At 46.7% G+C, this 13,821-nt stretch overlaps 1 protein-coding gene across 1 annotated transcript in view; it reads right to left on the bottom strand.

The window, feature by feature from the left end:
- Positions 1 to 11,656, bottom strand: part of LOC148500940 (protein kinase C delta type-like) — a 33,420-nt gene extending 21,764 nt beyond the window's left edge. Inside the window, exon 1 of the mRNA XM_088451162.1 lies at positions 11,414 to 11,656. Coding sequence (XP_088307288.1) covers positions 11,414 to 11,656 — 243 coding nt within the window. The remainder of the gene's footprint in view (positions 1 to 11,413) is intronic.
- Positions 11,657 to 13,821: the final 2,165 nt, after the last annotated feature.

Below are 13,821 nucleotides of genomic sequence, written 5' to 3'. Positions count from 1 at the left end.
AAACGCCCGTTTTGACCTTTAAGCACGCCTGCGATCTAATTCCACACCCCCGTTTTCAAGCACCATCCCGTTACCACCCACATACGCCTCCTTCTGTCACTCAAAATAGCAGGCATTCGCTATATAGCGAACAAACGATTTTCGGCCGCACTGACTGGTTCGCGCATGCGTATTAAAATCCGTACGCATGCGCAGATGTGCGAACATCGGTCAGAACGAACGAGCGGCTGCTTACGAGCGGCTCTGAATCAGGGCCAAAGTGCCAAACTATCTAAATTAATTCAGGTCGGGTCCCCATGTATGCGGTAGGTGTTTTCTTTATTGCGGGGACAAGCGGCAGGTGCAAATTTGCAGATATGTAAAAATAACTTTAGGGACTTAAAAAAAATGCTTACCCCCCATTTTCATGTACCCCAAATTTGATAGGAATAGTTATTTTCCCCCAAAAAATAATCTAAGTGCTATTCTTTACCACTTCTTCATAGCCGCAAAATTGCACCTTGCGGCTATTACAAACCCTGACTTCCTTCAGCAGGCCAAAATGGGGGTACCCATAGTGATCCCCCATGTCTGGACATCTTTAGGGGGGTCCCAGGCATATTTCCCTAAAATACCCGTTTTTTTTCTGTAAATGGGGTGAAAGGTCATTTAAAAAAACAGGGATAATTTTTCAATTGCATATAGCAGGTGAAAAAAAGTGCAGATTTGGGGTTTAGGGGTGCAGGCTTAAAAAAAAAAGCCTGCACCCTTGTGAATGCCCCCTTAAAACGAAATGTGCCACAAAAAAAAATCGGGACACCTGAAAAAAATTATTCATAATTTTGGAGTGAAAAGTAAAAAAGTAAAAAAAAAAAAAATTGTCAAACTAACGAAATTAATTCTAGTGGGGTCCCCAAGTATGTGGCAGGTGTTTTTTTCATTGCGCAGAGTAGCGGCAGGTGTATTTTTGAAGAATTAAAAAAATTACCTATAGGGTCTTAAAAATATGCTTACCCCCATTTTCATGTACCCCAAATTTGATGGGACCACTTTTAAAAATGAAAACCAGCACTCTTCTGCATCACTTCCTCAATGTCGGGAAAAATAACCACCTGCCGCATCTATTTAAAAAGCCGACTTTCTTCTGCAGGCAAAAACGGGGGTACCCATAGTGGGGATGTAATCGGGAAACCGGCTGTCTTAAACGCGACAGCCGGCTTCCCGATTGCTTTATCCCGGCGTGGGTTAAATGACAGGCGTCTATATCTAGACGTCTGTCATTTTCCTGACGCTGGGAGACTGGACCCTTCGATCGGGATGCCGGGCGCCGCGAGCGAACAGCCACGGGGGGGGAGGGTTAGGTTTAGGGCACCCGGGGGGGACTTAGGGTTAGGCACCCCCCGGGATGGTTAGGCTCCCCGTCTGGGAGGCACGCCCCCGGCACGCCCACCAAAGGGGGCGTGCTGTCAATCAACATCGACAGCACGCCCCCTTTGATCAGACACAACGAGCGAAGGAAAGTCCTTCGCTCGTCGCGTCTGGCGCATGCGTAGGACGGAGCTCCCGCCGTCGTGCGCATGTGCAGTGCACACCATCGACCCACTTGCGAGCGGACAGCCGCTTGCGAGTGGGTCTGAAACAGGCCCATTGTCCCTTATAACCAATACAGGGATTATAACCAATAACCAATACTAATTATCCTATTTAAATGTAAATATATCTGTTTATTTTTATATATGACATCTTCATAAGGGGGGTAAGGTGTAATCAGGGAGATTGCTAGCATCTTCAGGGAGACAGGGAGATTGATGCTATTTCAGGGAGTCTCCCTGACAATGAGGGAGAGTTGGCAAGTATGGTGCAATACTTTTCCACCTGGAAAACAGGCGGAGGCGAAAAGTCCAGCAGGCGAAAAGTCTGGACTTTTCGCCTCAAATTGAATACGGGCCTTACACGGGTATTTCTTCTGACTGAAGGGGTCATGCCGGGTCTAAATACCTGGGACTTCAACCCAGGAATTTACCAGGGTCGGAGACACGGGAATTTAGACCCGGGTTGAACCTTTCAGACAGAATAAATACCCGTGTAAATCAGCAAATTACCAGGTTGAAATGTTTAACCCGGTAATTTGCTCTTCTGTCTGAAGGGGGGTACAGCCAGGAAATGGCAAAACATCCCGGTACGCAAATGCCGGATAAAATCAGAGTATTTTGCCATTTTCTGTCTGAAAGTGGTATAAGAGGGCTTCCCTGACAAAGTAAAAATGGGCAAGGCACGGTACAAAATAGTCTTTATGGTGCTGTGCACAGGGCCTAGATTTCTCAAAAATTAAACAGAAGCCAAATGTGCTGTACGGTGTTACGAGGACTGTATGCAATATCCAAGCATACTTGCCTACTTTTGAAAAAGCATTTCAGAGAGATTGTGAAAGCAACACCTATGAGCGCGGCGGTAAAGTGGGCGTGTACTGCTACATCTGAGGGGCGTGTCATATAATTGATTTACAACCAAATGTAAATGATCCCCAAAGCAGTTAGTAAGATTTAGGCCTGTATTTAATTAGTTTCGCACCCGCGATACTTTTCCGCCTGCTGCACTTTTCGCCTACATCGCGTGTTTTGGCCGCAGAAACTTATCAGGCCCCTCCCCGCTATTTGCCGGATTCAATACCAAAGGATGCGAAAACGCGTCCCGGCGATATTCAAACAGTCGAAAAGTGCTGTCAAAAATGGGGAAATCAGCCTAACACCGCCCAAAAGATGCACTAACATTGGGGATCAGTATAGATGTCGCCGATTAGCCCCCCTTGAGCTATTTGGGGTACTTAAGTGCTTTCAATTGCCTCTATATAGCGTCTTTTGCACAAGTTGTGAAGAATAGCATTAAGCAGTTTTTTTTTGTGAAAATAAGTAGTCCTGTTAAATTAGGGGTACATGAAAATGGGTGCAAGCGTGGTTTAAGTTCGCAAAAGTGAAGTTTTAAGTGATGCCAAAAACGCACCGTCAGCAAGCACCTGCACTAAAAAAAAACACCTCCCCCATACTTGCAGACCCCCAAAAGTATATTTTGCTACTTTTTATGTGTGTAGCCCCACTATGTATTTTTTTCGCCCCCATTTTCAAAGTAATTTTTTAGCGTGTTACTTTTTATTTTTATTTATTTTTACCCAGTTATCCTTTAGGGGGGCTGTTCCAATTGTGCTGAGTGGTTTCCGCACCTTTGCACCCCAAAACCGCATTTCTGCACTTTTTTCCGCCTGCTATTCATAGGTGAATCTTTTTCGCCTATTACATTGCATTGACTTTCTGCGTACGCGAAAAGTGTTTGCAATTAAATACGGCGATACTTTTCCGCCTGGCGAAATGACATCATCCGCGATACTTTTTCGTGGATTCGGACTTTTCGCCGACAATTGAATACGGGCCTTACTTGTTGATGAAAACATACTGATATTTTTCAGAAAACGCATATAGCCATAGGGATCATTGTGCTTTACAACCAATGCAGGGAAATGATACTAATGATCTCATTTGAATGTATATATCTCTGTATATATCTCTGTTTTTTTTATATAAAAGCTTCATAATGGGCCTTACCCTAACACCGTCGAGATGATGGCGGTTGGGATGCTGGCGCCGGAATTCTGATTGGTGTCAGAATTCCGGCGCCAGCATCTTGACTGACGGGATTTAAACTATGGCCCTCATTCAGAGCCGTACGCTCTGAGCAGAGCGCACGCTCTGAATGAGGGCCGTCCTCCATAACTATGGAGCGTCCTCCTGGACGCTCGTATAGCTGTGGGTCACCACCCACAGCCTATACGAGCATGCAGTTTGATGGCCGCGATGGTCGAGACCATCGAAACTGCGTACAAAAGCCTGTGGTTGAGTTTTTCAACCACAAGGCTCGGAGTGATTTTGGCTCTATCAGAGCCAAAATCACTCCCACTGACATCACTAGTGATGTCAGTGGGCCGGCTTCTGACGGGAGGCGTTCCCGTGGGAATGCCCCCGTCAGGGAGGCACGCCCCCGGCACGCCCACCAAAGGGGGCGTGCTGTCAGTCAACATCGACAGCACGCCCCCTTTGAAGAGACACTACGAGCGAAGGAAAATCCTTCGCTCGTCGCGTCTGGCGCATGCGCACGACGGAGCTCCCTCCGTCGTGCGCATGCTCAGTGCAGAACATCGACCCACTTGCGAGCGGACAGCCGCTCGCGAGTGGGTCTGAATCAGGCCCTATATCCCATTGTGTGAGGATACTGGAAGTTACACACAGTGCAGGACTTGGGACAGTCAGCTCGGAGTCCCGTCGGCGCGTGCGATCACGGTGTGCAGCACTCACTGCTCAGTCATTTCACATCTTCCATTCTGGGATCAACATTATCACTCATAGGCCCTGATTCAGAGCCGGACGCTCTGACCAGAGCGCTCGCTCTGAATCAGGGCCCACCTCCATTAAAATGGAGCGTCCTCCTGGACGCTCGTATAGCTGTGGGTCACCACCCACAGCATATACGAGCGTCAACAACATGGTCGCGATGGTCTTGACCATCGCGACCATCGGACTTGCGAGAGAAACCCTGTGGTCGGGTTTCTCAACCGCAAGGCCAGGAGTGATTTTGGCTCTATCAGAGCCAAAATCACTCCCACTGACATCACTAGTGGTGTCAGTGGGGCCGGCTTCAGATGGTAGGCGTTCCCATAGGAACACCTCCATCTGGCAGGCACGCCCCCGGAATGCCCACCAAAGGGGGCGTGCTGTCAATCAACATCGACAGCACGCCCCCTTTGGTGCGAGACCCTGAGTGATGGAAAGTCCTTCGCTCGCCGGGTCTCGCGCATGCGCACGACGGAGCTCCCTCCGTCGTGCGCATGCGCAGTGGGGACCATCGACTCACTAGCGAGCGGACTGCCGCTCGCGAGTGGGTCTGAATGACCCCCTTAATCCCATTTACCCACCCCCATTAAGTAAATAAACGTTTCATCCCATAAAGCCTATAATAGCGTTCCCGCTAGGCTGTTTTAGCGGGACGCGGCGCCCTGCCCTCCTTCTGGAGGAGGAGGGCAAAAAGCGCCCTGCCCTCACAGCCTGCGGGTGCCGTTTTCACCCATGGGTCGCAGTGTCCTGCGGGTGGACAAACATGCGGTGACCCGGTCACCGCCGGAGAATAGACGCCGGGCGCATGCGCCCAGCATCTATTCTCCCTTTCTGCAGCGCTTGGGGGCTGCCCGGCATGTCCGTAAGCGCCGGGCACGCCCCCAAGTATGACGAAAAGGGGATGCGTCTTATAGACACGCCCCCTTTTCATAACCACGCCCCCTTTTCGGGCGCGCACGCGCACAAGATTGCCCTCTCTAGCTCCGGCGCCCTGCCTGCCACCGGAGCTAGAGGGAACACTACTATAATTAGCATTATTTAATAAATAACCCTTCACCCGACCTTAAATTAATAGACATTGCCAAGATGCCACTGTTATATTAAATATCCCTCATCATTAAATGAATAGTTCCCACCCACTATTAAATGATTTACCGCACCACATCAAAAAATTAATAGCCCAGCCCCCACCCCATTACATAAATTATTAACCCTCACAATAATAAATTGCTAACCCACAAAATAATAATAAAATTAATAGCTCAGTGCTCTCCCTATTACATTATATGGTTCATCCCCACTACACTAATAAATTAATAGACCAACCCCGTCAGGGCCGGATCTAGGATTGTCCGGGGCCCCTGTGCAACAAACTTGTGGGGACCCTAGTTGGAATTGGAGTGGGGGCATGAGAAATATGCATCGGGGACGGTATTACTGACCAGTTGAGTGGTAGAGCTGGAGAGGGATCCGGAACGGTGTAGAAGGCACAGAAGGAGTGGAGATGAGGAAGGCACAGGAGGGAGAGAAGTTCTGTCCAGTGGCAACTCCACAGGAGCCAGTACCCCCTGTGGTACTCAAGGGGGTGGGAAGACCCAGAGACTGAAAGGCTCCAACAGCAGGGATGCGCTCCAGGGCTCAGTAGAGAAAGCCGCCGTGGCCGGTATGATTGGCTTTCCGGACACCCAGAGCACCGACCCGGATTAAGAGCAGACCTTCTGGCGGTGAAATATCCACGCGGGCGGCGGGACACTGCAGGGCTCCAGAGTGTGGCTGTGGCTGTCACATGGATATGCAGCTGTCCCTCTCTGCATTCACGCCGCTCCCTGCAGTTTGCAGTGCAGTCCAATTAGAAACATCCTGCACAGTGCAGATGGAAGTGCCGGTATGTGAAACTTCTGCAAACAGGCACACTTCGAGTTTATACAGGAGGACCGGAGGCAGCAAAATGCTGTACTCTGTTATCTGGTTATTGTGGGCCATTTAGATGTAGGGGCCCCAGGACGACCGGCTCTGAGCCCTATTACATTAATAGGTTCCCCCTCCCCATCTCCTCCACTTTGATTCTCTTTTAGCTTTACAGTAACAGCTGCAGCCTCCACAGACATCTGGGGGTGGAGTCACTCTGGGTGGCTGCCTGTGAGGGGAGCAGCAGCGTGCCAGCGTCTGTCCTACACTATGACAGATAGCTAAGGACGGCTGGCTTCTGCAATAAATGATTGACCTTTGATGTGTAGCAGCCGGCATAACTGTAATTAAACGCCACAAGCCACGGCCACCACCAATGTTAAAAAGTCAACACCGTATATGCACTGTGGGATCAGGGAGTAATGTACAGTCAGACAGGTGTATATCTACCACCTACCTGTGGGTAGCAGCTCCGGGTGGCGCACCCTCGGCCGGCGCTCCTGGCAAATGCCATCCTGGTGAATGCCATCCTGGCTAACGGGTAGATACACTCCTGCTTACAAACATGATTGCATACACCATCAGTCAAACACAATTACTTTTAAACAAACCCACTCTTATCCCTGTGATGCCCAGCGTGTTTAACACTCGGACAGACACGATTCTTAGTAAATTTACCTCTATGTGTAGGTTTTGAAAAAAAAAAAATCTGCTCTTTAGATGAAAATGCTTTTTTTTTTCAAATGTTTGCCGTCTCAAGTGATGACTAGGCAGCCGCTCCCATGGCAAGGCATAAGCACGCCCACTATGTCTGGGCGAGCGATCACTCTGTGTTTATAGACACCCACCAGCCTGTCTTTAGCCGCCCACTTGTGTACGTCATCTCCAGGAAGTATATCCAACTATCAGTACATCGGGTTCCATCAAATCTGACTGCAATGCTTGAGGTTGACTGTACCCTACCGCAAGCACTGCGAGCGCTTCAGTGTAAAAAAAAAACAGGTGACGTGTACTATGACGCTGCCTGTTAATTATGCACGCCCCAGAAACGGCGTGAAAAACACTCTGGCACGCCTGCGTCCGCAACTCCAGTCCCCCGTTACTACTGGCCTGCCCCTGTTACCACCCACAAACGGCCTCTCCTGTCACTCAATCCACTGGGCTGTCTTTGCAGTGTGAGCGAGAACATTCTGATCGCTTGTACTATTTTGCGCACGTGCACTGTGAACTACAGGCATGCGCACATTAGTGAACATAGGCCCTCATTCAGAGCCACTCGCTAGCGGCAGTACGCTCGTTCCGAGCGATGTTCGCACATCTGCGCATGCGTACGGATCGTTATACGCATGCGCGAACCAGTCAGTGTGGCCGAAATTCATGTGCTCGCAAAATAGCGAATGCCTGATAATTTGAGTGACAGGATGAGGCGTATGTGGGTGGTAACAGGGGAAGGTGCTTGAAAACGGGGAGTGGAAATCAGAACGCAGGCGTGCTTAAAGGTCAAAACGGGCGTTTTATGGGTGTGCATATTTAAAACAGCAGCGTCATTGACCATGTCACTGGGGTTTTTTTAAGCCAGAACTGTTCGCAAAATTGTGGTAGCAAAAACCAACCACAAGAATAGCGAGCAGTTCAAACGCTGGTCGATGTACTCGATTAATCTAATAAATAGCGGACATGACGTATGGTGCGAGCGGCCAGGGGGCGTTTTTAACAAATAAACGAGCGTATGTTTTACTCGCTCGTTCAGACTTAGAGGTGTGAACAGACTGCAATTTGCGAACGGATCATTTGAATAGCCACCCCTTGTTTTTGAACGAACGACCGCAAATAGCGAACGGCTCTGAATCAGGCCCATAGTCTGCAACAAGCGCCCGCTTGCTAGCGAGTGGGTCTGAATGAGCTCCTCAGTCCCCCATTTACTAACGAGTTTTATCACCAAAACGAGTGATAAATTTCACTGTATATGATAAATGGTGCTCCAGCCAATCAGCTCCCAACTGTCATTTTTCTAACAGTTGACAGTTGGGAGCTGATTGGCTGGAGCATCATTTAGTATACACAGTGAAATTTATCACTTGTTTTGGTGAACTTGTAAGTAAATGAGGCTCTTACTATGTGTACAGTAGGATGAATATGGTAACCCAGTAAGGCCTAACATTTTATAATGAGACAACCTACCACGCTAAGGCTCGTATTCAATTTGGAGTGAAAAGTCCGTTGCCGGGCTTTTCGCCGTCATCTGAGGTTTTGCCGGTGAAAACTTATCGCGCGCACCCCCGCGTATCCCTGTATTCAATGCCAAATCGGCAAAAACGGGACCGGCGAAACGTAAACAGGTGAAAAGTCCTGTCGTTTTTGGGGAAATCAGCCTGACACCCCCCAAAAGATGCTCTGACATGGGGGTTTACTATGGGTACCCCCGATTAGCCCTGCTAAAGCTACGTTGGGTCTTTGAATGGACTCAATAGGCGCTATTTAGCATCTTTGGGACAGGGGTGAAGAATAGCATTTAGCATTTTTTTTTGGTGGGGGGGGAGGAAATAAGAAGTTGCTAAAGTGAAGCATTAAAGAGTGGCAAAAGCGCACCTTCAGCAAACACCTGCAATCCAAAAACACCTCCCCCATACTTGCAGACTCCCCCAAAGGCTATTTCGCTAATTTTTTAATTTGTACCCGCACTTTGAATTTTTTTGCCCACTTTTTCAAAGTGCTTTTTTGGGGTGTCCTTTGTTTTTTTTTATGCAATTTATGTCAAGGGGGGTGTAAAAAGGGTTTAGGGGGTTGCCTCAATTTTGCAATCCAAAACCCCAATTCTGCACTTTTTTCCACCTGGTCTCCATTGGCGAAACTTTTCCGCTTGGTACAATGCGCAAACTTTTCGCACCGGCGAAAAGTCGGACGAATTGAATACGGGGATAAGTTGAAACCAACAAAAATAAAGCCATCGGCAAAAAAGTAACTGACTTTTCGCTTCTAATTGAATTCGGCCCTAAGGGTTATACTTACTAAAATGTGGGTTTTTAGTAGTGGAGATGTTGCCCATAGCAACCAGATTCTAGCTATTATCTTTGGCGTCTTTTTCAAGTAGAGTGTTGGTGTAAACAAACACTCCTTATGATACACTCCTGGACTGCTATATGCAGATAGTGAAGGCAATCCTGGAGTGGTGCTCAATTAAAAAGTCTCCTTAGCGCAGTGCATCGAAACGCGTAGAATAGAGTGTTTAGCATTGGTCTAGGGTGCCTGCATACATATGTTATACTGAACTTACCCGGGCTTCACCTTCAGTATTTATTCTATCCATATGGTACGGCTACCTATTACCTTTGTTGTTTTATTCATTAAACATATTTATTATATAGTACCAATCATACTTCTTTTCTTTGATATTCCATATCACTGGAGCTAAACTGGATCCATTCCAATCTCCACATGGTCTAAACCATTGGGATCAAAGAAACCTTTAAGTGCTTTGCACCAACCTATCTGTAGTGAACATACATGTGAGAATCCATTATATATCCTGTCCTTCACAGGTGGTGATTGGAAACTTCTTGAAAATACCATCTATTGGGACTTTTGGAAGCGCACATTCTTGGAGAGGATCCTTCATTGTGCACCTATTTTCCATTCAACATCACATTTGGAACATTTGAATGTGACCGTGACATCTGACCGTGCATACACACGGTCAGAATTTTCTTCAGATCTGAACGATAACGATTTTAAAAATCGTTCATATCTGAAGGAAAATCTGACATATGACATGTTTGAACGATGAACGATGCGCGTTCCCGATGGTCAGATAACGATATCTGACATCTGATGTGTTTGCAGTCAGTTTTGGACGATTTTAGTCATTTTAATGCAGTCAAAAATCGTTCATTGTTCAAATCGTTGGTCAAATCGTTCATCAATTCGTTCAGATCATTCAAATCGTTCAATCGTTCATCTGACACATCTGACAAATCTGACTGTGTGTATGCACCATTAGATTATATTTTTTATATTATTGTGAATTTTTTTTTTATTTTCCTGTTTGTTTATTTACAAATGGTCGATGGTTTGAAAAAAAATCTACTACCATCAACATTGGAGGTTGAAAATATCTGGAGCGCAAGTGAGATTGTTCATTTCTCTGTGCATATTTGATTTATATAAGTTTGGTGACTTATTTGTGAACTTCTCTGCAGCTTCAGGGTGTAGTGTAGCATTCCCGCTAGGCTGTTTTAGCGGGACACGGTGCTCTGTCCTCCTTCTGGAGAGCAAAAAGCACCCTGCCCTCCAGAAGGAGGCCAAAAAGCGCCCTGCCCTCACAGCCTGCGGGTGCCGTTTTCACCCATGGGTCGCAGTGTCCTGCGGGTGGAGAAATTTGCGGTGATCCGGTCACCGCCGGAGAATAGACGCCGGGCTCAAGCGCCCGGCATCTATTCTCCCTGTCTGCAGAGCTTGGGGGCTGCCCGGCGTGTCTGTCACAAGAGTGACGAAAAGGGGACGCGTTTTAAAGACACTTTTCAATGGCCATGCCCCCTTTTCGGGAACGAACAAAGGTGCCCTCTCTGGCTCCAGCGCCCTACCTGTCGCCGGAGCTAGAGTGAACACTAGTAGCGGCATTGGCTCAAATAGTTTATTTAAACTATTTCTTAGACTGAGTCTACTTGAATATGGCTGCCTCATCTGACTTCCTGATTATCAATCACTATATCGCTATTAATATCTTGCAAGAACTGAAGAAGATATTACCCCCCCCCTCTATGTCAGAAGCATTTATAATAATGCTGCCAAAGCCTGGGAAGGATTCTAGGTTACCAGACTCTTATTGCCCTATATCACTGATCCCTAACCTAATGATGCCAAAATATTGGCAAAGATGTTGTGTATAAGATTAAACATAGTAATAACTAATACAGTCCACCTAGACCAGACTGGAATTATGCCTGGACAATCCACAGCAGTGAACATTAGACGACTTTAAACCCATATTCAGGCCTCCCATGGAGCTTCCAAGTCTTATACAAAAGTGGGAAGAGGAGGTAGGCCCAATGTGTGATGAATACTGTTCTCTAGCCCTTGGTAGTCCAAGAGAATCCATGGCAGCTATTAAAGTCCAGCAAATTCAATTATTTATACTACACAGGACTTACCTCATCCCTGTACGTCTCCTTCAATTTGGGGGGCATGCTGATGATATTTGTCCTAAATGTGGGTGTTCCCAAGGGACCTTTTGGCATCCCTTTTTGGTCCTGCCCAAAGGTGCACAGTTTCTGGGGCCAGGTAATTGGAGTGATTGCATCATCAAATATACTCCAATCTGCTTTGACTCCGGCAGTTTGTACTCTTGGTACTTTGGCTGAGGATGTTTTTGATTGGTGCACTAGACAATACATTCTTAATTTATGTACCTTGGCCAAAGTTTGTGTAGCGAGAGCGTGGATGGCTACTACGGGTCCTGAGTTTCAAGCGTGGGTTTCTCTAGTTAATACCACAATATCTCATGAGCGGTATTTATATACTATTCGTAAAGCTGAATCCAAGTTTGACCAGATTTGGTAGATATGGTTACATCTACATATGCTAAATTGCCGCCGGATCAGCATACTTTACCTAGTCTCTAAATTTTATGTTATGTTTATTGAGTGGGAGTCAGACTATGGTTGGATCTTGGTATATATGATTATTTAATGCATATTGGGAATGGAGGTTTCTACATTATCTGCCCTAGCATTTAAGTGTTAAAGCTCTAGCGTAATATATATTGTATATTCTCTATTAGATTATGTTGATACTATTCTGCACTGTCTATTATTCTCTTTTCCATATACTTTTATAATATGTTTGTATATGCTGTAGTTTTTTTTTTCTTTATGCTCTGCAGTTTGTGAATGTGACATTTCTATTAGGTGGTCTATATATTCGCGATGAATATGTTTTACGCTTTTGATGTGTGATAATTATTGGGCTTTTTTTGTTTGCTGTTTTATTGTTATATTGTATTGTTTAATTGGAAAACATCTTCAATAAAAAATACTCAATTTAAAAAAATATATATCATGCAAGAACCATATAATTGCTGCAGTGGTACAGAAACATGACTGTCCCGGTGACAATACTAATAGTAGGTGAATTAGAATGTGGCCCAAATATGGGTAATAATCTTAGCACAGGAATGCGGTAAAAACATTAGGGGTCTAGTTACTAAGCAGTGTTAGGAGACAGAGTGAAAAGTAATAAGTCTGTGATAAGTGCCAGCCAATCAGCTCCCAAATGTAATTTTTCAAACACAGCCTGTGAGATGACAGTTGGGAGCTGATTGGCTGGCTCCTTATCACTTTTCACTCTGTCTCCTAACACTGACCCCTAAGTGTCTTGAACTGTCATCATACAGATTGACACTAATTTGATGTATCAGGCGGTGTAATGAGTGGAGAAGTGGACTTTTGGAGATAATGCCCATAGCAACAAATCAGTTTCTATTTATCAGGTCCACTTCTCCACACTTTTCACTGCATGATACATAAACTAAATGTGGAACATCTATCTGGATCTCAATTTAGAGACAGCACATCATATAATTGTCCAGTAATCAAGATATATTTCTGGTGGCAATACCCTCCCGGAAGCTCAATAAATTGCGTCATCGTGGCTCTGCCCCATGCTCCACAACATCAGTAATCTCAGCATTGCATAGCAGGGGGCGGGCTATGCTGATGTGTTGTGGCATCATGCCCCCAGACCTTCCTTCCTCAGCCAAGCCCCACCCCTGACCCACCCACCTCTGCCAAGCCCCACCCCCACATTGTTGACCTAGCTGCCTCCTCCTGGAAAAGGCAACCAAAAGGTCGGCAAGTATGTATTAAATATAAATTGTTGTATAGCGTGGCCACACATGGAGTTGAGAGAACATTTTGCTGACATATTCTAAAAATCACTATTCTCTCTCTCTATTGTTATACCATATATGTGTATGTTATTGAGTTTTCTAATAAAGGTTTTAAATGCAATGCTTTATGCTCTCTCCTTTTTCTTTGTTTTAAATGCAAAGTACTGTCACTGCTCTCTGATCATTGGGCCTGATTCAGACCCACTCGCGAGCGGCTGTCCGCTCGCAAGTGGGTCGATGTTATGTACTGAGCATGCGCACGACGGAGGGAGCTCCGTCGTGCGCATGCGCCAGACGCGACGAGCGAAGGAAAGTCCTTCGCTCATTGTGTCCGATCAAAGGGGGCGTGCTGTCAATGTTGATTGACAGCACGCCCCCTTTGGTGGGCGTGCCGGGGGCGTGCCTCCCTGACGGGGGCGTTCCCACGGGAACGCCTCCCGTCAGAAGCCGGCCCACTGACATCACTAGTGATGTCAGTGGGAGTGATTTTGGCTCTGATAGAGCCAAAATCACTCCGGAGCTTGCGGTTGAAAACCTCAACCGCAGGCTCCGGCTCGCAATTTCGATGGTCGCGATGGTCTCGACCATCGCGGCCATCACAAAGCACGCTCGTATAGCCTGTGGGTGGTGACCCACAGCTATACGAGCGTCCAGGAGGACGCTCCATGAAAA

Source organism: Taudactylus pleione, unplaced genomic scaffold, assembly GCF_031769625.1.
Source record: "Taudactylus pleione unplaced genomic scaffold, aTauple2 ptg000539l, whole genome shotgun sequence".
Classification (NCBI taxonomy): domain Eukaryota; kingdom Metazoa; phylum Chordata; class Amphibia; order Anura; family Myobatrachidae; genus Taudactylus; species Taudactylus pleione.
This window is presented reverse-complemented; position numbering and strand designations above follow the sequence as displayed.